Source organism: Apteryx rowi, unplaced genomic scaffold, assembly GCF_003343035.1.
Source record: "Apteryx rowi isolate R43461 unplaced genomic scaffold, aptRow1 scaffold_26, whole genome shotgun sequence".
Taxonomy (NCBI): Eukaryota; Metazoa; Chordata; class Aves; order Apterygiformes; family Apterygidae; genus Apteryx; species Apteryx rowi.
Genome location: NW_020448974.1, coordinates 1,892,670 through 1,918,062, shown reverse-complemented (window position 1 = coordinate 1,918,062; position 25,393 = coordinate 1,892,670). Strand labels below are relative to the sequence as shown.

Here is a 25,393-nt window from a genome sequence, read left to right as displayed (position 1 = left end):
CGGAGTTTTCCTAGCTCTTATGTTTGTACTTGTGAAATGTTCATTTACAGGACTGTAAAGGTTTACTGTTTTTGTTGAGACTTGCTTTGAGGCGCTGGTGGTCGAGGAAGTGTCTAGTGCCAGTGCTGCGTATCTAGTAATGCAGAGGAGGGTACTTCTGTGTACGGCTACTTTTGTATGCTGCCTCTCACATCAGTGCGTTAGCTATAAACTTGCGTTTCTTGAATTTGCTGTTAGAATGATCGACAGAGAAGCACTTTTGAAATCATGGCTTAAGAGTCTTCAGCTTCTTCGATAATGAAAAAGTAGGATGAGAGCTGAATTGCTCAGATGCACCATAAACTTTGAATATATTAAAGGATTATTCTTGGTAAAGATAATTTTGGGGTGGTTTTAGATGTTTGCTACCAGCATTTGTTGGTCTTCAAATAGACACAAAATTGCCCTTATTGTGAATTACATTAATTGCTTTTTTCATGCCATGAGTCTTCATTGTATGGAGGCAGTGATGGCACTGTCATCGGTCATTGTACTCTGTCAGCGTTTGCATAGAACTGCTGTTAAAGTAGACATATGAAGTACAGTAAGGATGATTGGATATGCATTTACCTCTGGATCCTGTTTACTTTTGTGGCATGTCTGCAAGTGCTAGATCAGATTATAGAAGACAGGAAAAGGCGTGTTCAACTTTAAGTTCTACTGTTTTGCTGCAGTTTCTCTGTAGCATTTTGTGTTGCAGAGTAGCATTTTTGGAGAATATTATTCAGTTTACTGTAAGATTTTATTTTGTCTTATATTCTTGGACTTTTCTGAGTTCTGTCTCTGAATCTTGATGAGACTATTGTACACAAGAGAACATTAAATTACTACTTCTACTGGAAAGAAGCAACCCTCAAATAGCCACTGCAAAGTGTCAGCAAAATTTACTATTCTTTCAGGGCTATAGGTAACAGTTCCTTGAAATGTGCCTGACTATAGCATAGTGATCCCAAGAAGGTAGATGGTTTGAAGCCAAACTAGGCTGCCAGATGTTGATGTCTTCCTCTTCCTGAAGCGTGGATGCCCATATTATGAAACGGCTACAAGGTCAATATTCAGCTTCTCTGTCTGAAGTCAACAAACATAGAACCTGAAAAAAGATTGGGTCTCTTATCTGTGGTTCATTAAAAGTATCTACACCATATTTGTGACACAACTTCAAGAGCCTTTCAACAGCTTGTAGCCTCTGGAATGTGTCAGTGCTCCTCTCAGGATTCATCTTCTGTAATGCTCCCCACACCCCTGATTTGTGGGGTGAAGATGTCTTTCCTCCTCCCTTTCCCAGGTCTCCCCTTACTTCTGAGACTGGGTGTTCAGTTCTGCTGTGTTCTGCTTGACGTGTGTAGGTGGCTTTCATATTGAGGCATCCATGAGTGCATAAAGCCTTGGTAAAAATTTTCTCAGATGGATATAAGAATCTCCTTCACTAAGGACATGAGATCCAATTACCTGATGTTTCTGTAAATCCATGCATTTGCCATCTGGGCATGTATTCGTTTGATTCAGAATTACTGTATTTAACTACAGTGCTGGGATTACACTGATTATTGCTTAAATTTCTGTGTAAAATAACTGCTACTGCTTTGTATGTAAATATAAATTGTTTTCCCCTCTTTCCCCAATCAATAGGTCTAACAAAATCAAATGACAGGATGGCATGGTACAGTGAGCATGACTTGTAAAAACCCTTGGAAAGGTTAGAGCTACCAATTGCCATCTGTTGATTTTACTTTAAGTGAAAGTGATTTATCAAGAATTGTTGCCGTAACTGGAAGGAAGACAAATTTCTGCTTAGAAATGGGTCTTTCAAATCTTCAGAAAAGACTCGGAGTTCTTGAGAATTTGCTGGTTTTCCTGCCCCGCAGACAAGATTATGTTGACTTTAAATTCATATTAGGCTCCATATAGGCATTAACACTAGGGTTAAACAACAAGGAGGCTTGAGTTTCCTTTTTCTTGGTTTGTGGCCAGAAAACGCTTAATACATATACTAGTGCTTTGGTAATGGTGATTTACCGTAATACTCTAATTGATTTGGATTATCTTCAAATGAACCATTATACTAATTTAACACTAAGTTTTAACACTAATTTAACACTAAGTGCCGATTTTTCTAATTGGGATCAAATTGGGATTTGATTTCTATGTCAGTGTCTACGAGTTACTGCCCCTTGTGAGAGTCTGCTCTCTGGGATTGCCTTTTTCCCCTTTCCAGTGTTCTTTTCTTCCGGCCTGTTAACTTTTTTCTTTTTAGCTGTAAAATACTGAAATGTTTGGAGAACATTGGTCTGGTATTGCCCATTGATGCTGTAGTGCAAGCTGGCCTGTTTTCCCTGAAGAACATTGTCCTTTCTTCCCCTCCCCCCTTCCAAAGTGCAGAAAATAGGTTCACCCTTACCTCCAGTAGTTTAACTTTCAGGTTGAAAAGTAAACTTGATATAGCCTTTGTCTCTGCTTACAAAGTAGAGTGCTGACTGTGGTTGTTAGGCTGCATCTTGCCAATGTGTTTGGTGCAATGTGTATCTGTATGAATGGATTTTTTTATTTTTTTTAAACAACTGCTCCAACTGAGTATCTTTTTCTATTGTTGTTACTAGTTTTAAGTACAGATGCGACTCTAGATTGAGAGGTCTTTAAATGGGAGCTGTCTTGATGTGGCCATGTTATCCCCACACACGCGTTCCAAATTGAAGCATGTTGGGTTGTCTTCTGACCAAGAACACTAGCAACTTTCTGAAGGATTGTGAGTTATGTGAGCTATGTTTAGCTTGTACAAACAGATCTTGTCCATGTGGTCTATATACAACCTCTGAGGATGGAATTCTTAATTCAAGCTTGATCCAAATATCTGTTTATGGAGAACCACTGCTTTTAAAATACTGACTTTCACAATACAGTGTGGGAGCAGAGCACTGAGTTCTTATCCACGTTCTATCTTGAGGAAGCTATGTCATGTTGATCAGCATGTGCCTTAGTTTCCTTAAACACTTTTTGCAGAAGACTAAAAGGTGATGTCATACTTCTTCCAAAAATCTAGTTTCTGTACTTATGTGAGCCTTGATAAAATGAACTGTAAAATTAAAATGTAAGTGCCCCTTTGAACATGCTGTGTATGTCTGCAACTCCTAAAGAGCTCAGTCAGAGGTGGATACTTTCTCAGCCTTTCACATGTCTTGAACTGGCTGTAGTTCATGATGAACCTGTTCTCATGAGTTTTTTTCTTAATTGGTGCAAATGTGTTAGATGAGCTTTTGCTGCCTTCTGCTGCTTACAATGTAACATGAGATCTTGGTACAAAAAGGTATTCAAGCTGATTTCCTTATTGGCTGCTAACCTGCAAGATACTACATGTTAATACCTGTAGCGCTGTCTCTTGCATTGTTTCACACAATTTAAATGTAGCAATGGCTAGGACTTGTTCTCCGTCTGTCTAGAAATGACTTGCTAAATGTAAGCCCAATCTACACTACAAAGTTCTATTATTCATAGCTGTCAGCAAATCTCTGTGCTGGTAAAACGTGGTATGAATGCAGCTGTGATGTTCCATCTATATGGGTGAAATTAATTTTGCACCTCAGGCAAAGAATATGGAATGATCTCTTTCATATGCAAATAATGGCATCCTTCAGGATTAAGGTGCAATGCCAGGGGCAGTGTTGATTTGTGCTGCTGTTCCCTAATTTAAACCTAATGTAATAAGATTTCAGCCTTAGAGGTTGGTTAAGTCTGCTCTCACTGAGCACGCATTACACTCGAGTTGTATTTGGATGACTGTGTTTTGGCAGTTTCATTGACCTGAACTTCAATTTGTGATGAATGCTATTTAAAATGTTCTGTGTTCATGCTGTAGTTCTTATATAGAACCAGCAAAGTGGTAGCAAGCTTTAGCTTGTGGTAGCTGAGGAAGTTGCTTAAGAAAATGTGAGAAAACATAACTATAGCTGACTCTACTAAACAAGAAAAGCAATAGAATAGCTGCACTAGTGTTTTATATATAGCGAGAAGTCAGTTGCACTTTATCCTAATTCTCCACACTAGCATTGTGTCCACTAGCACTTTTTTTTTGTTTGTTTGTTTGTTTCCCAAGGTAAATTTAAATGGTGACTAAAGCAAATATTTAGAATCATATATATAGAGGCTATGTTAGCAACTGGAATAAGGTCCTGAATAATTCCCGGTATCTTCTTCACTTGCACGTCTGCATTAATGATAAACATTAGGACCTATACATGGAAAAGTTATGGAATTTTAAATGTAGAAAACACCCGGAGTTCTTTGTCATCATAGCTTAGGTAGTCAGGCTAAAATTACTGTAAGAGGCAGTGTGCCACCTTCCACAGCGTTTAATGTACCATGTATCACACTTCTGTCATGATCATTCATGTCTTAAATGTTTTCCCATTATTTATATTAGTCTACTTAGTTAAAATAACTGGAATGTCATGTGCCTGTGTAGTGACTTAACSAAAGAACTGAAGAGATACCTCCCCACCCCCCTTTTTTTTGTGTGTGAAAGGTACAGGAAAGCATAATCAGTCACACATGAGTTTCTGTATCTTTATCCTTTGTTTAATGATGCCGGATAAATCATTTTAAACAAACTGACTGGAGTCTCTGCAGACCAACTAGAAACACTTCTCACTGGACACGTGACATCTTGATCATCTGCTAGTGACCAAATAGAAGAGGATGCAGAAGTTCCAGACAAGGAAATGCAGTGCACTGACATCTGCTGTAATCTGAAGTACAGGGGTTTGCAGGATGATCTACTAAAAATTTTACGTGTAGATTGTATTTGGACCTTTAACTGTTTTCAGTAGCAAACAGTTATATAGTTACCTCTATAGCTTAATTTCTAGTAAGAAATTCTACAAGTGATGTGAAATGTTTGCCTCCTCTTGGATATTGGTTCTGTTCAGAGAGTCTTCTGGACTCAAATTACTGTTGGGTGCCTTAGACACAGCTTCTACAACTTTTTAAAGAAACAAACACTCATCTAATGATGCATGTAGATCTTCCACAAGACTTAGTAATTTTATCATTGAATCTCATCAGATAGCTTGTAACAAGAGCTGATACTTTAGTATGTCACAAATATTTAATTCTGCTGGTTTAGCATTGTTTGCAAACAGAAATACCAAAATTTAACTGAAATGGATTCTGCTAATTGAGTCAGTGACTTAGAGGAAGGAACTAAAAAGCATTTGGTCATCTGGATTTCTCATGAGCCTGAAATGGGAACCAAATGCATGTTATAAAACTGAATCCTGGGGATACTTCACTGTGTGTGCATCGGTATCTAGTTGTAGGCTTCTACTTTTGAAAGGCTGTGGTTTAGTTTACAGAATGTGTAATAATAGGCTCTTCAGGCATCTTCAAATTCAATTCGACAAATTGTAGTACTGATACGTTTTTACATGCCAAATATTTGTCATGTTTTTAGGAGCCTTTGCCAGTCTTGTACAACTTGGAAGCAAGTAAAGGTCTAAATGATGGATGGCAGATTTGCAGACTCACTGCTGCTTCAGTGTTAGATTAAATGCAGTTTGAGTTGCAAACATATGAAGTCATGGAGCCAGTGGGTCAGTGCACTGAACGAAGAGCAAATGTTTACAGTCTGGTTCCAGTCTGTTTTGTGTGCAAAACATCTGAAGTTTATATAGATGCTTCCCAGAGTGTAAATAGTAACTGGGAGGTGGCTGTTTCGTCTTGGTCAGTGCATGTTTTCATATGACTTCTACTAGGTCTCCATACGTGCCATGACCTGAAATCAATGAAATTTGAAAATCTTTTGCAAAGTACCAATGTCTTTCCTAAAGTAAACTATTTGGAAGAAGGATTTGGAGGATAAATACTTGTGAGGGAGAGAAAGGGGGGGGAAATAWACCTTTGAAGAAAGAAAGTGCAACTGATCTTCTGGACAGCATATCCTAGCTTGCATTCATGGATTAATTTCTCTTCAGGTTCTGGCAAACAGAAGCATCTTCACTAGATGTTCTGGCTCTGCAGAATGTGTCCCATATGTCATTTATTGTATTTCTTGACCTGGCTTTGATCTCTGGAAGAGGCTGCGATAGACTTCAGTGTCTGCTTCATATTTTGGAACGGTGATCTTAAGGATATATGTCACTCCAGTATAAATGCTGTGTATTTCTAGGGTTTTTAATTTGGGTAGGGGAAGGAACAACAGATTCCTTGGTTTTGCTTTTGAATTATACAAACAGAATATCACTTTGTACAACCCAGAACTACCCAGAGCTTCTTAAAATTCTCGTTTGTTAATGGAATATGGTTCATTCTGATTTCAAGTAGTCTTTCAGAATTTGTTGAAAATAGGATAACTGAGTGTTTTGCATGGAAGAAGCCATAGTTTTGTATGGTTTAATGGCAAGCCATTCCTGACCTTGTCTAAAAGCTGTACTGAATTTTCATGTTTTTGAGCAAGTTTTGTTGAGAGCCTGGCAATGGAAGAGTACCTTAGCTAAAGAAAAACCAAAACTGGATTTTTTGCCTCTTAGGAAAGTAGTTTTGAACTGGAACAATTTGCTCTGTAGCCTATTAGTATGTGGGTTAAGTTCTGCTTAGTACTAGATTGTGTCGTTATTGGGTTATTTGGGATAGCATGTTAAATCTGAAATCATGGAACTGCTTTGCTGACTGGAACAGATTTGTATGTTAAGCAATTTGAAGGCTAGTGCAAAACTGAATTACGTGCAAGCAGGAGAAAAACCTGATGCTGGAGCTTTATTTGGAGTGTTTAGCATTAGAATCACTTGCACATGGCTTGACTGACTTCCTCTCTTTCCGTTCGCAACCGTTTGGGTATGGCAGCCATAGCAGATGCTCCTGGGTATCCAGCAGCTTCTGGATGCTGCTAGGTAGCTCGAGTTGGCATGTTCTGTGCTCCTTTGTTTGTTCTCCACAATTTGAGAATTATGGATTAATTGGATTACACAGTCAATAGGGGATAATAGATTAAAGGGATATTATTGGGTTAAAAACCCTTCTTAAACTCCTTCACCTTTTGCTGTTAACACCCTTATGCAAGATAAAAATGTTAGTCATGAAATAAACTTAGTGTGACTCCTCCCTTTCTTGTTTTTTTGTAGTTTCATGATATTGAGAGCCCTCCACCAAATGGGATCCAGCTGTTCTGAATCCAAATTCTACTCTGCTACAAAAGGTTTTATAAAAGATTACTTTCTTGAGTCACGACTTCAACCCTTCTTTTTAGGACAGATATTCAGTTTGTCTGACTGAATGCAAGAAAGATTTCTCTTCTATGCTGTGACGCAGTTCTGACCGCTCTGAAAAAAGCCAAAGACAACTAGAGCTGCACACAGGAAGTGCTGAAAAGAGGAAATAGGATAGTGTTTGAGCAGAGGTAGGATGTGTTGTGATGCATCTGTGACATGTGCTGGGGGAGAAGAAGGTTATTTTGTACTCCTGTGTAAACAAATGTAGTCTGTAACTGAAACTCTTCAGTCTTACTAAAAAAGCTATGATTAATCCCTATGTCCTTAAGTTTTACCTTTAAAAATGGGCGGATGAGACTTAAATTAGTCAAACAGTTGAGCTGGAGAGAAAGAAGGTAGGAGATCCTTAAATGTCTGATCTTGGCAGAAAGTATCTGCACTTTAGCCCTGTTAAGGCTATGGTTCTGTTAATGGTTCCATTGACAGCAGTGCCATTTTAAAGCAATTTGCCCTTCTCCTTAGGGAAGGGAGAGGGAAGGAATAGTTTTAATGTGAAATGGTTCACTGATCTGGTTGTTCGACAGGGCAGCAATAAGGCTCGTGTTGGCATGAATGAGGACGGCTGTGTTTTGGTGGGAGAGCCAGTTTATGCTGGTTTTAACATAACTTTGGCCATAATTAACACTTAGAGAGAGGAAACATATTTCTTTCCCGGAAATGTTTTGTGTTAGTGCACTTCCAAATATTTTGACCCAGCCTTGCAGTTTGGTAAGTAAATGGTGCTGTTGCTTACATTGACACTCTTCCCTAAACACCGTAGCACCCTTTTTTAAAAGGAGTTATTGTATATTCTTACTGTAAACTCCTGAAACACTGCTAAGAAAATCACTGCTTAAACAGAGAACAATATCAAGTGTTAGAGCAGAGGAATGGCAACTGGGAAACAAATTGTTCCCCCTGCTTCCCGCCTCAGCAGATACCAAGCAAGTTGCTGATCTCCTATTATAAAATAGGAAAAGTATTTGGATTATTTTTGTTTTGTTTTTAGACTCAGTTCCTTAAGCAAGTTAGAGCTATGAATGGATAAAAGTCTTGTCCTTTTTCTGTTGACTGGGGCATGTTTGCAAGAGAAATTCCCATTAGAAAGCACTGGGAGGAGTGAATGGTGAGTGGGATTAATTTGTAGAAACCTGGAAGTTGAGAAGGAGTCAAAGTCTTTTTATCTCCAAGTCTGAGGCCAGTGAAAGAAACAGAACCAAATTAAGATCTGGATATAAGACTTTGTTCAACTTTTACTGGTCTAACAATCAAGAGGATTTTGGATTTGAGATCAGTACCTAATTTGAGGTGTGGCATAAATTCAGTCTGGATCATCAGTCTCTTTCATGTAATGCTCTGAACATTACTGGGTTGGGGGGGGGTTCTAGTGCTCTTGACTGCCTCTCCCACTAAGAAATCTACTTTGATTTGTCTAAAACATCCCTCCATGAATTGCCTCCATGCTTATTACTGAGATTTCGAAGGCATCTGGTGAAACTTCGGTAGCAGCCGTATTGATTCACAGTCAGTCGTCTTTGGAAGCAGCTGTGTGGGGGGCTTCCAGAAAATGAAAGTTAAAGATTCTTTATCTTGGATTCTTTAACAAAATCCCCAAATATGTTTTTATCTGGATTAAGCCTCTAATGCCCCAAACTGTACATAATGAAGTTGTATACCACAAAGTTTATTAAGGTATTGTAGAAATGCAGAATTTTAATGACTCTGGTTATTCCCCCATCTTCTTTCGCCCTTAGGGCTGCTTTTCCTGTGTCACAGTGGCTTACCTTGTATCTCAATCTAGGCGTGCATACCAGCCTAAAAATGTTGTATTTATCATCTGTCCTTGCTCTAAACTAGGCTTTTAAAAGAGCTCAGCTTTTTTAAGAGATGAAATCTTTGCCTGCCTTTTCCCAGAAATTTGGGTAAGGTCAGGAAGAGAAAATGTTTAGCGGTTCCTATAATTCTAATCTACAATTACCAAGTTGTATCTCTTGTTTTCTTTAAATATCTGATTCATTCTTTCAGATACTCAATAAGTCTTGTCACCTCTGTGTTCCACTGAACTTGCAGCCAAACTTAGATGGTTTGATAAATTGTACATTTCTTTATTTAAAACTTATGATGACTAAATGTTTATTTGATGTTTCTTCTCTTTAGTTATAGCTATTGGCAAAAAAAAATACCATATATATTCCCTTAAAAGAACTAAAAACCAATTTGGCTGTGTTAAAGGTTTCAGCAAATCATATTCTGATTACTGACAGTGTTTTCATGGAAACCAAATAATTTGGTGCCACTTCCTGGATTTAAGACATGTTCATCTGTTGTGTATTTCATCTAGTCTTTTTTTTTTTCCCCCAAAGTATTTTTGTGGTTACTTTGCTTTAGGCACTAACTAGCAACATTTTAGACAGTAATCTTTCTCTGTGCTGTGTTCTGTTTGTTTAAAAAAAAAAAAAAAAAAAGGTCTGTTGGACCTCAGAAGACCACATATGAGCMGTTGTTATGCACTGCTGCCTTATAGGTAAATGACCAACACGAGCTGTAGTTTTGTATTTGTAAAAAGAGTCCATTACATAAAACTTGAAGATATTTTATTGTGCAAGCATGAGCAGGACAAGTAAAAATAAATGCAGTATTGTAGTGGAGGCTGTTGTAATGTCTAAATACTTTGATAAGAATATGATTTAGATGTGTTTTCTTGTAACTTGTAAATCAATTGTATGTTCATGATAAAGTAACTTGGCTTGACTTTCTTCGGTAGGGATCCCAAGACTCCAGGAGGCACGCAAGCTGTTTTGAATCAGACCTTTCTGAAAATGGAATACTTGACAGTTATGAATAAAGTTATTTAACAGTCAACTTCCTGTGGTTTACATGCATTTCTGAATCAGGAGGAGGTTGAAGGGCCACAGCTGAGATGTATATGTTCCATTTAAACAAAAAAGTGCATCTTCTGCAAGCAGTCAAAGTGATTGCTTAAAATCCAAGATAATATAGTTCATTTTAATTCTATATTAAAGGTGCAAAAGCACAATCTTCTAACACTGTAAGAGCTTTGAAGGTAGTGTGTAAGTCATTCATTTTACTGTATTGGTTTATGTTCAAGAAAATAGCTTTATTGCAGTGCTTCTTGCTTCAAGTTTCTGTATGTCAATGTGCATACCAGAAATGTATTTAAGCCTAGGTTTTACTTTATCACTGATATTGGCATCTTTGGGCCTATGTTTTAATTTCAGCACAAGGAAATGGGTAGTGGACAAGTTCAATGGTATGGTCTGTGTGGTGTACCAAACAAATTATTATTAACCTTAAACCACACTTCAGAGGTTTGCAGTTCAGAACTGCTCGACTGTAAAAATGACTTTAAAAGTTCACCTGCATTTAAAAAAAAAAAAAGAAAGAAAGAAAAAAGCACACACGCGCACAAAAAAGCATTCACCTACAGCTAGGTTAAGACCTCCATATAACCTGGCTAGAAGCATGCTGTGTTATATAATATGTGATCTTTTCTTTTGTGAAGGTGTTAGCAGCTCTACGTTAAAGGGGCCATGCTCTATCAGTAGCCTTATCTCTTTTTATAGTTAGCTTGGATGAGCTTTTGGGTACCTGTCTGAGAACAGTTGATCCTTACTCTGTGTTTGTAAGTAGATTTCAAAAATAATTGTAAATGGTATATGTGTTTTTCCCTACTCCTGACTTTGATAGAAGCCTCATAACTTTTTTAACCATAAAAAATAAAATTGTAGATCTGGTCTTTCTGGCTTTGTGACTTGTTCAAGGACCTCTTGGTAGAAGACACGTTCTAAGTAAGTTCAGTTTATCGCCATATGTATGTATTTTTTAACTGGATCTTTAGTTGATTTTCTGTCATACGCGCTCACAGAACGTGGGTCTGAACACTAAGCAGGAATTCACTGCAGAACTAGCGAACTGTAGTTAACAGCTGCAGATCTGCAGCTTCTCAAGCTCCTGTCACGTTTGTCGTTGCTGCGGCTCCTTTGGCGTGGTGGGAACACTAGTGCAGCCTGGCCGCTCTGACAGCGCGGCAGAAGTAAGACACAGTCAGCAGACAGCAGTTAGTGCGGCTGGGTGGGAAAACCCAGTTTCATTTTTCTAGTCATCTCAGGTAAACCAAATAACTTACAGTTAGTCTAAAGGGAAATTTTATAATTTCAACAGGCAACTGTCTATTGAATGCAGCTGAATAGCCACTGTCTTCGATATATAGAATGTGAGATCTAGTTCTAATATCGTGAAGAAGTAGGCTAACATAGAAACAATACTGTCTTCGGTCTTTTTTTTTTGGCTTAGCAGGTTTTTGTTGTACAGGACTGCAAATAGACCATCTTCTTACTAAGTTTTAACAACTGCTGGAATTAAGGTTTTCCTTGGTGGTGTGAAGTGTTTTTGTTTTGGTTTGGTTTTCTCTCTCTCGATATTATATGATACTGAGAACGCTTTTCCAAAGATTTACACCTTTAAAAAGGATCAGAAGACTTGCTTGATTGTTTTGTAATGGTGCCTCTTTGAAGCTTATTTAAAATGGGTCAAAACTCGGGTTTTGCAGTAGTATGTTCTGATAAYGTTTATTGGTCATGGTAGTTACAATTCAAGAGTGTGCCTGTGGTTAGCAGTGCTTAGCCCACTGACATTGAAACGTCCAGGTCAGATGACAAATTACCTCTGGTTAAGGCATCAGCTTGTAGCTGTGTAATGTGGAGGGGTGTGGAATAAGAAGGAAAAAGAGATGATGAGTTTGAAGCTCTTGTAAATTCTCAGTGAATGCAAGCTGAAAAAGTCAGTGATCGAACAACTTTTATTCTTAAAGATAATGTAAGGTTGAGTCATGTTGACAAGCACTTGCTTGGTGTGTCATATCAGTTGTCTGAATGGATTTTGATAAGGGAATCACCCAGTGAATAAATTGAAGATGTGGAGGAGGAGAACTGGTATATCACTGCTTTATGAACTGTATTATGCTTGTAAGTGAATGCCTTTATACCTTAACCCATTTTCAGTTTCAGAATACCCACTGTGATATTTATCTGCCATGAAACTTTATACATGACAGTCTGAAAACTTCAGCAGTCTTCTCCGTGGGCTTTTTGACTGCTAGTTTGCTGTTAGATGTGTGGGTCTGGAGTGTTAGTGTTGCTGCAGGCTGATGTGGTGTATTCTGCGTTCATGTTTTCAGGAAATCCCCTCTTTTGGGAAGCTGCTTCTGGTGTTGTTTTGTGACCTTTACAGGCTGTGGTTTATTTGTGTGCTAGAACAGCTCAATTCATTGCAGTAACAGTAAGCTCCYGGGATTTAAAGGAGAGGCAGTAACTCATGCATTCCAGCACTGCAGGGTTAATGCTGCTTTACAGAGTAGACATTACTGTAAGTAGTATAAAAGGAGCCGTCTAAGATTAAAATACATACATATATACATACATACGTGCTTACAGGCTCTGAGGTCCAGATATTTTAGAATAAATATCTACAGCTAATGAGTCTGGAATCTGGCTGATTTGCGCGTACTACTGTGTTTTTGTCAACTCCTACTAGAATCTAAAAAAGAAATTAAATTTGACCTTAAATATTATTATGTCTTTAGCATTCAGCTAAAGACAATGGTTTTAGGATCAGAATTCAGGCCTCCTGAATACTGTTTCTCCTGTTTGGGAAACTTGAAGCAAAGTGCTCCTGATAGATGTGTGCATCAAGGTTTTGTGTATTTTTATTTTCTGTATAATGGGAATGCTCTCTTCCCTATCCTTCCCTTACAGGAGTGAGATTAGAATGGATTTCTGAAGTACTGGAAAAGATCTAGTCATAAAATACTTAATGCAGTCATCATGAACAGTTGCTACTGTGCTTCAAGCAAACCTTAAAATGGTTAGTTGTACTGCTGCAGTTTGTCACCAGAGAGAAAACAGGTAGTGTTAAGATAAATAGAAGGTAAAATAAGGTAGTAGATCTGTGTTGGACTTTGTCCCTGGAGGTGTGTCAAGCACAAGGCATGTCAGGCACAAGGCATGTTTCGATGAAAGTCTCAGTCTTGCCTAATTAAAGGTTGATGATCAAATTGCGTGCTTAAAGGTTTGGTATCTACTTTCAGTATGTGACTGTTTTTAGTGCCTGCAAAACTTGCAAAGCTGCCTGGGTTATGTATCTGCCAGAACCCTTTCTGGACTGTTACTCTACATTATTGTCCTACTGCTGCTTAGATGACACAGTTTAATATTGAGGTTTCGTGGTCTTTTTAGATAACTCTGAAGAGTTCAAATTCAAGTGAGGGACAGTCCTCGTCAGGATGTAACTGCTGTCCTGCCTCACTGCTCTGACTTGGATGTAGTTGCCCCTATTTTGGATACTTATGGATTTCTCATCAAGAGAATTTAGCCAGAATTCCTGTTCTCCCATCTGCCGAGTGGGAATACAGATGATTTTCTTTGTGTATTTACTATTAAGAAAATCAGATACAGCTTGGTAATTAAGAGCTTTTAAAGGGAAGCATGTTTCTGCTTCTGTCATGATGCTGAGAATCCTAAAAGGTACTTCCTTCATTTGCGATAAATTCAATCGGTAATACAGAACCACATTATAAACCTCTATTTTCTGTGGGAGCAGACACAAATAGCAGCGTGGGTATAGCCGCTTGAGCGAGTGCTAGGGAGGCCACTCGGATCCAGCTGAGTTTGGTAGCTCTGGTGCTGCGCTCAGGAATACAGCTACGCTGCTCCTGTGGCTCGGGCTCATGCAGCGCTGTGCCGGAGCAGGTGAGCAGTGCTGAAACCTGCCGTGCCGCTGGTCGCAGCGGTTATTCGCTTGGGTACAGCATCGTGCTAGTATGGCTGTATTGCCAGTCGGGCCCTAGACCAGGAAGCTCTCTGAAAGATGGTGCAAAATACCTTAAATTATTGCAAGTGAACTCAGGTTTGGCAGCGGCACTATACCAGTTCCTCCTTCCTTTTATTCCCAGCGTGCTAATAGGGTTCTGGAGAATTGACTGTAGTTCAGGCTTTCAAAAAACCCCTATGTTAGTTCTGCATTATTGGGATTAAGACCTGCGATGGCTACTTGCAAGGGCAGTGATGGCTTGAATTTGGAAGGTAGCATGTATAGCAGGTGAGATACCATGCAGCGTTGCAGCACGGAGCTCGATTCTTTACCCCAAAAATAAGGGGTTAATGTCCAGTCTGTTCTTTGACAGGAAGGTCTATGAGAATGAGCTAGCTTCATCTGTTGCAGCTTTCTCTTCCCCTTCTGCTAAACATTTCCTGTGCTCAGGTGCAGTGCCTGTAGAAATGGGATCTTATGGCAATGCAGTTATAAATGAGCTGATCCCAGTGATTAATCTCTATATCTGAATGTTTGTATATCCAGACTCTTCAAATGGCTAGAAGAATTGAATGTGTCTTTTCATAATGTAGGTGTCTGACTCTGTGAGTGCTTCATGGGCAGTCAATGTAAATAACACCACAGAATTTATTTAGCAATTCTAAACTTGGGAAGAATTTAACTATTATAAATGTGACTGCCTATGCCTTTAAAGCTTGAATGTTTATCAGCCTAAAAATAAAAATTCAGTTGTGTTCTTAGGATTGCTGATTTTGAAAAAAGATGGTGACTAAAGCTTGCAACAGTTGCATTTAGTTTACATTCTGAAGTCTAGTTAATTTTTCTAAATCTGTTGGGATCAAGTGTGCCACTTATTAAAAACTGTTTGCTTTGTTTTTTAGGGGGAATCTGTAAAATACTTCTTGGACAACTTGGATAAACTTGGAGAACAAGTAAGGTTTTTTTTGTTTGTTTGTTTTTATGTTGTGAATTTGAAGTAGTCTTTGTGATCATTGGGTTTTAAGCATGAACTGTAAGTAGTGGCTATTCTACTAGCTTTATCTTCAGTAACTTTGCCTGTCTCTTCTCAGCGGTTCATCACTGACATATCACAAACACAAGGCAAAGCAAAGGCCAAGAGGCTGTCTGCAAATACAACTTATGAAAATTAAACAAAAAACAAGTTACAAATGCTTATCTGGTCAAAAGATTGTTAAAGTAGCACTTATCTCCATGTTTATTTTACCAAATTTAAAAATCGTACATGTTTTTTTACAAGAAACTGTTATTCTGCCTTTAGTGTCAGGTCATGCTGGATTTTTGGAGTTTATACCATTTTTTGACTGAAGGTTTTGATGTTGGAATATAATCTGATGCAGTAGCTATGTTAGTCCAGATTGGGTGCAGCCAGACAGAGCTAACATGATCAACAGGATTGAAAAGAGTAGGCTATGACAGCTGACTCATGCATGTAGACGTTGTGTGGTAAGTGTGTTGAAAAACTCGCTGCAGAACTCCCTTAAATATTTATCAAGATAAGGAAAAGTAAATGCTCGTTTCTTACTTATACATTCGTCAGTGTGATAGGGTTTTTGAAATAGTGGTTCTGTAGTGTCAACATATAAAGCTGTTTGTTGATCTGTATTACCCTTCAGTCCTCCAGATCTAATTGATTTTTCAAAGATGCCTGCTTTGTTTTTTTTAAATATCCAATTAAGATCCATAAATTAAATCGATATACTGGTCAGTGGTACCTTTCTGCAGTATCTACTTCAAAATAAACAAACCTGGTACAGAATAGAATGTTTTCTCTAGAAAAAGTTAAAACTTCTGTAGAATCCTTTTTGATAGAAATGTTGGTTACTGCTTGCATTATGAAGTTGTATGTTGATGTTCGTTAGTCTCATATTACAGAAATGGCACATGAAAAAGTGCCTTTAAAATGGGAAGCTAACTTGAATACCATAGGGAGGCAATTTCTCCATGGCCATTTCCAGCTGAGGGTTAACAAATGGTGAGAGAATCCAAACCACTTCAGCTGAATGCTGCTACAGCCCACTTAATTTCATTTTTCACTTCAACAGATAAAAATTTAATTTTGAGCCAGTCTGTTCTTTGAACAGTCAGTGCTTCTAAAGTAGAGCACTGGTGATCATCTTGTAGGATGCATACAATTTCCAGATATTTTGCTTGATTTCCAGCACTCATTCTGTCTTGAATTTTGGTTGATCTTGAGTTGTCTGAGATAGTATGAGAAACATAGTTAGCACTTCAATGAATTAACTGAATTTTCTGCTAATGGTAGATTTCTCCTAGCCACTTTTTTGACACATTTCTGAACATATAGGTACAGACTTTTGCAGCTTCTCTTTCAAAGTTCTTGATCAGAAATATTGACCCATTCTTAATGCTTGAGACTAGACAGTCACTAGTTAGTTCAAAATACATGTACAAATTATAGGTCTGATGTTCTGTTGGAAGGATAAGTTGTGAATTACAGCATTTCTGGTTTAAGGTTAGACCAAAAGCTGTTGAGATACAGAGGCTTCTTCAAGATCTGCTGTCACAGAAAATGTTAAGTAGTTGGTGGAAAAAGTGCTGGGTAGGTTTTGTTACTGAGAGTGAAAGATTTGATAGGTTCTTCTGGTTTATTCTTATCTATATACAAGACTTGTCTAATGCGCTCATATAAGTATTTTACTGTTCTTATCTGGTATCTGATACGAGTGGGCTGGCCTGCAGCTGGATTGCTTATAAACAGACCTCTGATTCATGTGTCTGTTGCCCAAAGGGAGCTGATGGTAGCAGCACTTGGAAAAGAGAAGTTACTGGTCACATTCAGTCAGCTCAGCAGAGTAGGAGTAACCCGCTGGCATATGAGAATCCGCTGCGTTCCTTGTAGCAGTTTGTTACTTCTGCTGCCAGTGATCTAGACTATATATTCAAAATACCTTGTAAAGAGACCTTGCTTTACATAATGTGATTGGATCCTATCCTTGCCTTAAATTCTAATTTTAGTGAGGCAAACATTGTCATGGTAGCCAGAAGAGATACCTGATAACCAAAAGTTGCCCCTGTGAAGAAAAGGGACCATAGTGAATTTGGGGAAGGAGACTATTCAGGAAAGAAAACAAAGTAGAAAGAAAGTTGAAGTCATGCATTAAGAGTCAGTATCAAAATGTATCCTTGGGAAGAGCAGGTACTTGCAGGCAAATAGAGCTGCGCAGAAAAGCAAACATGGAAGAAGGTGAAAAAGCAAGCAGTGAACTTGGAAGGTTGGGTAAAGAGTCGAAGAAGAGAGTGGGTTTGGGAGCACTTGCAGGAAAAGTGCAGAGTGACAGTAGGCAGTTGTTAAAAAGACTTTGAAAATACCAAGTGCTGACCCAAGAAAACATTAGCCTAATGCTGAAGGTTTCACTTGCACGGAATCGTATTAACAGTAAAAACAGAAAAAGGGGCTAATTCAGAATTGTTATAGAAGCAAGCTGTTAGTATCCCAGAAGTCTGTGCACAAGGGAGATAAGAATGAAATCATCCTTCAAGAAATCTCCTGGTATTTTAATGCTCTTTTTAGGAGTTGTATTTAGTCTCCTATAGTCAAATGATGGCTCTATACCAAGTACTTTACTGCCAGTGCACTCATTGCAGACTGTTGCATCAAAGTAGCCATTATCTGGGATAAAACATGGTAGGTCTTCTGTGCATGTAGACTTTAACAGCACTTGAAAGGGTTTTATTTGTGGCTGAAAGCATGGAAAGAATTTTAAATGAGTAATAATACTGAAGAGTGAGTTTGTCAGGAATTCTAGGTTAAGCTCCTTGTTTTTGAAAGCTTTGCTGAATAAATGGTCAGGGCCAACTCCTAAATGAGTTTGCTTTATGCTTGTTTCAATATTGAAAGTATATATGGCTTTACCTCTTTTTTTTTTCTTTTTTTTTTTTAAACTTTAAGAACCCTTGAGCTCTCCTAAGGTGTTTTTTTTTCTGAGAACTTCTTTGAGATGAACTTCCTGAATAAAAAATAATACGCATTCCTGTTTGAAAGATGGAATAAGGATTTAACCTGTTACATCCTTTCTCCTAAATGTTCACACTCAGATTTATCCAAAATCCCTTCTCATGTACTCAGTGCCACTTGATATGGTCATTTCTCTATGAACTTCGATTGACCTCCTTTTCTGTTTTTGGTAGAAAAGACACAAGTGAAATGTAATAAATAGAAAAGTCTTATTACCTTTTAAAGTTGCTGCTTTTCACCAGCAAAGAGGATAGAAGCTGTTAAGTTTGAAGAGGAYTTGGTATTACTTCAGCAGTTCAACTCTCCTGTAGATTTAGGTGGTGCAGGTTATGCATGTGTAATACTACTGTAGCAACAAGTGCAGGGTGGGGAGTCYGTGCTGCGGAGAGCTGCACTGTAGTTGCATGCCATGATAAAGATCAGTGCCTTGATCTTGGACAACTTGAATAAAGAGGCCAGAACTTCAGACAAAACAATCCCTCTTTAGCTAGTTTCACTTTCAGACTTGCATAATAAAGCAAAAGGATCCTTTAATATTTGGATCACTATACTTACCTCATGTTTTTTTTAATTGCTTTTTTAAAAGGGGTTGGATCAAAGTTTGCCAGCTCCGTTAAGTTTAGAACAGAATGTCTATTTATGTGCATGTTCTAACCTTCTAGTTTCCTACCTGTGGAAATATGATGTGATACCAGTATTTGAATTCCCATGTAGCCCCCCCCCAAATCCCAAGCTTATTAGTTGAATCAGTCTTTTCTGGACCATGATCTTACAGGTTTTTATAAAAAGTTTCAAGTTCAATAACTGGCACTGTCAAAGGAAGATCTTCAGCAGTAGATCATTCACTGAGAAGAGACTTAAATTCCAACTCTGAAACTTAAACCACCCTCTCTGATGTTGTGAGAAATGCTGGAAAAATGTAAGGAAGAGTTTCATATCAGGTGAACAACAAAGCTGTAAATCTCAGCTTAAGCTGTCTGTTATAGATGCACTTTTTAAATAGCAGAAGAACTTGGACCATATGAGGAAGTGTAATTCTTAGAATGAAGAAATCCCCAATTTCAGTCTTGACTTTCATGCCAACAAAAACTAATAAGAGTACCTCTTCCTGTAAGCATCTGCATTTCATTGAAGATGGCTGTTCATATAAGGACTGCAGAAACTTTCATATTGCTTATTTTATTATGAGGGGGAAAAGCATGTTGCACAAATGCAGGAACAGCTGTCTCAGGAGCCCTCCTAGATGGCACTACTGGAAAAAGGCTTCTGTCCTCAGCTGCCTGCTTCTTCCTCTGATCTACTAACAGCATAGCATGTTGTGGACAAAATCACACTGAGTGAGCTCACAGGTGGCATACAGCTAAACAGAAGTAACTTTTTAGACAGGTACTTCTGAAAAAGGAAAGCTGCCCATGGCACAAACACAGCAAGTTGGGTAGGTTTGGCTCTTCTGGCATGATCAATTGACCGTCTTAAAAATGACTAGCTCAGCGGAACTGATGTCACTACTTTTTAAATTTTTTTGAGTCAGTTGCACAATATGCATGTGAATGTGGGAGGAATTGAGTGCCCATATTTAGAGTGGGGTTCTACATTGGTTATTGATTTGAGGAACCTGACTGTTTTAGACCTTGTTTGCTGCATTCCAGTGTTGGCAACTAGTGCGTTTTCCAGCTTTGTAGGAAGAAGATAATGAAGCATAAAGTAATTCAGAATGAGGGAAACTGCCATAAGGAATTGATGGTACACCTTTCAGTGTTGTTTGTGGATGCTTGTCATATGGCAATGGAAAGCTACAGTTCTCTGGAGTAAATGTTTTGATTTAATACTGTGTGTTTCCTGCTTTGGACTCTAGATTTTCCAAAATGCTTCAGTGTTAAAATATACATGCATGTGTATGTTTATTCCAAACCTCATGCTGTTCCTCTGCAAACTTTTCTCTAGATTGCAAGTTGGCTGTGATCACCATGCCTGTGACTTGTATCCTAATCAGCAAACTCTGCTTTATTTTTATTTATTTATTTTATTTATTTATTTTTTAGGATTATCTTCCATCACAGCAAGATATTCTGCTGGCACGAAGACCCACAAAAGGGATTCATGAGTACGATTTTGAAATAAAAAATGTTCCTTTCAAAATGGTTGATGTAGGTGGCCAAAGGTCAGAACGGAAACGTTGGTTTGAATGCTTCGATAGTGTCACTTCAATACTCTTCCTTGTTTCCTCAAGTGAATTTGACCAAGTGCTTATGGAGGATCGGCAAACAAATCGCCTTACAGAGTCTCTGAACATTTTTGAAACAATAGTCAATAACCGGGTTTTCAGCAATGTCTCCATCATTCTCTTCTTAAATAAGACGGACTTGCTTGAGGAAAAAGTACAAAAAGTGAGCATCAAAGACTATTTTCCAGAGTTTGAAGGGGATCCCCACTGCTTAACAGATGTCCAAAAATTCCTAGTGGATTGTTTTCGTACCAAACGCCGGGACCAGCAGCAGAAACCCCTCTACCACCACTTCACCACTGCTATTAACACAGAAAACATCCGGCTAGTTTTCCGTGATGTCAAGGATACCATCCTTCATGATAACCTCAAGCAGCTTATGCTACAGTGATGTGCAAAAAGACATTTTTATTTGAATAACTTTTGTGTGTTGTTTTTAACTAGAAGTTTACAGCAGGAGTAGAGAAATCAAGATCCTGTCAGACTTCTTGATATGTGGCTAAAAGCTGCTGCTGAACACATTATTGCCAATTTCTGCAGAAATTCAGGCTTAATCTCTTCCAGTGTAGCCTCAAGTTGACTCAAGTTGTTATTTTATAGCAGACCTATGTCTAAGTTACCTGTAAAGTGGTTAAATTTGACCTTTTAAGAGCATGTATGCTAAAAAGAAAAAAACAAAAAACCCCCAAACTAGAAAATTCATTCCACCTTCAGAATTCCAAGTCCAGACTTCAGTGAAATTGTTGCAATTGTTAGACTTTGGCAGTAATTAAAAAAAAAAAAAGAAACTTTTCACATCTGACTTCATAAAGAAGACTGTTATTCCATGGCTGACTTATGATTTCTCAGGTCTTTTGTTGGTTAGAAATTCCATAAATCCCTTGCTGGAATCATCTTTTTGAAGCTAGGATACCTGGTGTAATGTACTTCCTATTTAAGTATAAATCTTTGCATGGGTTTTGATTAGGACATGCTTTAAAAATACTTAGATTGGGAACTTCAGACATATCTGGCAGGAAGTACTAACACAGGCAAAAGTCTAATGACTAGGAATTAGTAAATGGCACAGTACACTCCTTCACTCTATTGCATTTTTAAGTACTCTACATCTTAGAGCCATGACAAAGCACAGAGCACTATGATACGGTTCTCTTGAAATTCTGATGTGGGAAGGGGGAACAAGCTAAACTTGTATTTCTTATTTCCACTAACCAGATGTTACATGTAGGTACCTTACCTGTTCTTGAAGCGCTTTAATATATCACTGTGGGTTTTTTTGTTTTGTTTTTACTTTCTTCCTAACTTAATACAGCATGCCTATTTATCAGTAAGCATTTGGTGATGGATAGAAGTACTCGCCGACCTAAGTGCCTCTTCGTGTTCTATCCTCCTACAGTATTTTCAGTGGCCTTATGTGAGCGTGTGTGTTCCCAACAGAGGCCTTGTGTAGCTAACACCACTAAGATGAATGTTTGTTTTTGAAAAAAGAACAACATGTCACAGCAGAATATGCTTCAGGTGACAAGATTCTCTCAAACTTTCCAATTGGGTCTAGAAATCCTAAGTGTACTTGAGCCAAATAAGTTGCACAGCATACGGTAGAGTACTGCTTGTGACTAATAATATTTTACCAAAAGTTCCATTGCAGTTCTCTCTCTCTTTTTTTTTTTTCCCCTCCTTTTTAGGGGCAGGGGGGGCTTTAATGTAACTGTGTGACTAAAAAATGCTCTTTGAACAGGTATCCTCATACACCACACAGAATATTACTAAATGAAAGTAAGCTTACCAACTTGCATTTAAAAAGCAGTGCCGCTACCAAGTTTCCTCCAGACTGAAGTTCCATTTAGACTGTTCTGCTTGCCACTTTGCTCCATGGAAACGGCTAATTCCTGTGGATGATGATGCTGGCCATACTTTCTTAAATGGGTTTTTATAACATAATACGTATGTGGCAAGAGGTGTGACATAATATCCAAACTACTTTGAGCAGTATCCCTGCAAGTGTGATAATGTTGCTAGGACATGGGAAAGCTGCCTGTCTTCTGAACTTAGCCTTTTACTTACTGTGATTGTAAGTTGTATTAACATCTCTGTACCTCATTCTCCTTTCAGTAGAAGGGGAATAGTGTATGTGTACTTTAGTTAAGTGCTTTGAAATACCTTTATTTTTTGATATTGTCCAATGCGTCGTCGTAGGTCTTAACCATTGGTCTGTGGTTTGTGTGATGAGGCACTATTTCTGGGAGGAAAGAATTCTGAAAAGAGCTTGGGAGAAGTCACAGTGCATGATCTTCTAAACATAAAGTCTGGGTGCAGCAAGGATGTCAGGAGGGTTAGTATGATCTTTGGATGGGGATATTTCATGTAGATTTTACCTCCTTATTAGGCATGGATATGATTACTTTTGGTTGATGTCTTCAGTTCCTATATGAGCAGCTGAAGAAGGATGACTAACTAGAGATATCTCAAGACATTAATGAGGATATATAAAAGATTGGACAGCATGCCTGTGGTGGGGGTCAAAAAATTCTCTTGTTTACCTCTCTGCAGGAGGATTACAGGTTGATTTGGTTGAGCTATAAATGTTAAATTAGCAGGCAACAAACCTTTGTCTAATAGCCTCAAAAGTGTATGACAAAGTCCACTGTCTGGAAGTTGAACAAATCCACACCCTTTTAGAGATGGCAATTAACCATTGGAACAAATCAATAAGAGTAGAAGTATGCTTTTTTTATTGCTGACAGTTTGAACAAGTTTCTTATAAAGGAGACTGTCTGCTCTGTTTAAAATAAGAATTAATTTGGAGAGGGTCTGTAGTATGTGTTTGGCAAGATGGCAGACTAAATGATTACAAAGAAGACTTGAGACTGGATATTGGATGATACGAAGACTACCAGGAATATGCCTGTCTAAACAAATTCATTTATATAAAATGCTAAATTTTTACATCAAGGGACCTGTTAATTTGCTAAAGATCCTCAAAACTGATGCCAGTCTAAGGATATTGTTGGTATTCCCAAGGCACTGGGCATTCCTGACTTTAGCTAAAGTCAGTAATATATTCAACAGGCTTCTCCCCAAACCAAGTCTTTGGTCTCTACCCCCCCCCCCCAAAAAAAAAAAAACCCAAATCCCTGTTCTTAATCACTGCAGGTTGCTTTCCCTGTGAACGCTGGGGCCTGCAAGCTAGCAAGTTGGAACCCGCAGTCCTGGGTCAATTCTGGCAAAGTAGGTCCTGGTACATAAGCACTATATGAATCTCAGGCAGAAATGAATGAATTTAATGAAATCACTGAGTCAAATCACTTGCCCACTCCCACTTCTTTAAAGGGATGAGGGAACTAACCTTGATGTAGCTGTTTACACCTCTGTTAACAACATCCTGGCTAAACAAACGGGAACGACATTGGGCTTTCCACCTTCAAACTTGCTGCTTGTCAGCTACCTGAAAAGGAGCACATCATGTACTGTTGGGTTTCTTTTTAGATTTGTTTCTACATATTATTTCCTTGTGGCAGAATATAATTTTGGTACAAGAGATGAAGACTTTGAACAGACTGATTTGTATCCTGAAGGGAATAAATGAGTCATAACTGGCTGATAAGAGTGAAGCTTGTTAGTGTAAACCAGTCTGTGGTACAGGGTCAGGATTTCTAGTAAAGGCCAGGATATCCAGTAAAGATGGGAAGAGCAGGAAGATTCCCAAGACTTTTAGTTCTCTTCAGGGGAGAGGAGCTTGTTAAAAAGATCGCTGATGAATGACCATATCAAGATTTACCACTGTCTTGTACAGTCTTCGTGTACTTGAAAGTGAAATTGGTGTTTTAGCAAATGTTCCCTGCTGCAGCATGTTAAACTCGGTTCTTTGACACCAGAAAACTGTGCCTGTTCACCAGGGCTTTAAAGATTCTTTCTGTTTTTCGTCTGTTGTATGTGGGAGCTTAAGCCATCAATTTGTGTAAAACTTAAGCTTTCTATTAGACTACCTGCTCTTTAAAAAAAGAAGAAAATCAGGTGGGCTCGTTGCTCTCAAAGGCTGTATATTTAGATTCATTGGTCTAGTAGCGGTGTTGAGTTTTGCCTCAGAATTGTTCTGGAGTTGCTCAGACGAGGTGGGTGTTTGGAGCTTGGTGACACTTGGTAGTAGTATTAATGATCAGTGTCAGGTCGCTCGCTCAAACTGCATCTGATCAGTGTTTTCCATTGTGCCACAGATTTGTCTGAGGTTTCTTTTTATTTTTTTATTTTTTATTTAAGGAGAAGCGTGGTAGTAAGGCAGGTTATGGTCTCATGTCTAGGAGTAATTCAGTGCTTCGGGACTGAGAATCATGTGTGTTTAACATGTCCGTTGCTGGCTGAAGATTTCTCTAGGCATTTCTCTTTAAGGATGATTGCAGAAGATTCATTTTCCAACAATAACATTTCCTGTATCAGAATGATCAGAAGATTTCAGGCCTAACTGAATTGTTCACAAGTCAACTTTACAGGTCTTGCCTATTTGATGGTACCATTAACATAATTTGTGTGTTTTTTTTAATTACACAACATTGCAATACAGTGCCATTTTGCAATTTCTTTGCATTGTACTTGAAAATAAATTGAATTGCAGACTATTTAAAGCTGCTTTCCTGTGCTTTCAGGAGCAGTGAGAGCTTACCTTACGTGAAGCCTTTATGTAAAAATATATTTTGTAACAACCTCATAGATCTTTAACAAAACCAAGATTTGTATTAGCTTTGTATAAATGTTTGTGGCTTACARTTTTATATGTTTAACTTTTTATAAACTTTCCAGGGACTACTTTTTATTGTAAATTTTTTTTCTCCTTGCTTTAGTTTAAGATTGGCAATAAATTATTTCTAAAGGAGGTCATAGAAGAAAAAGCATCACTTCTTTTTATAAAATGGATAAATTGACTAATAGTTTAAAACCTCTTACATTTGCTTGTACATTGCTCTGTACATACTCTGCAAAAATGTTGCCTTTCAGCTATTAATATTTGCCTTGTGTACAAAAATTACTGACGATGAATAAACATATACAGTCTCA

General features: G+C 38.2%; 1 protein-coding gene across 1 annotated transcript in view; it reads left to right on the top strand.

The window, feature by feature from the left end:
* Positions 1 to 25,393, top strand: part of GNA13 (G protein subunit alpha 13) — a 31,393-nt gene extending 6,000 nt beyond the window's left edge. The window contains exons 3-4 of the mRNA XM_026067473.1: positions 15,005 to 15,055; positions 20,163 to 25,393. Coding sequence (XP_025923258.1) covers positions 15,005 to 15,055; positions 20,163 to 20,735 — 624 coding nt within the window. The 3' untranslated portion in view covers positions 20,736 to 25,393. The remainder of the gene's footprint in view (positions 1 to 15,004; positions 15,056 to 20,162) is intronic.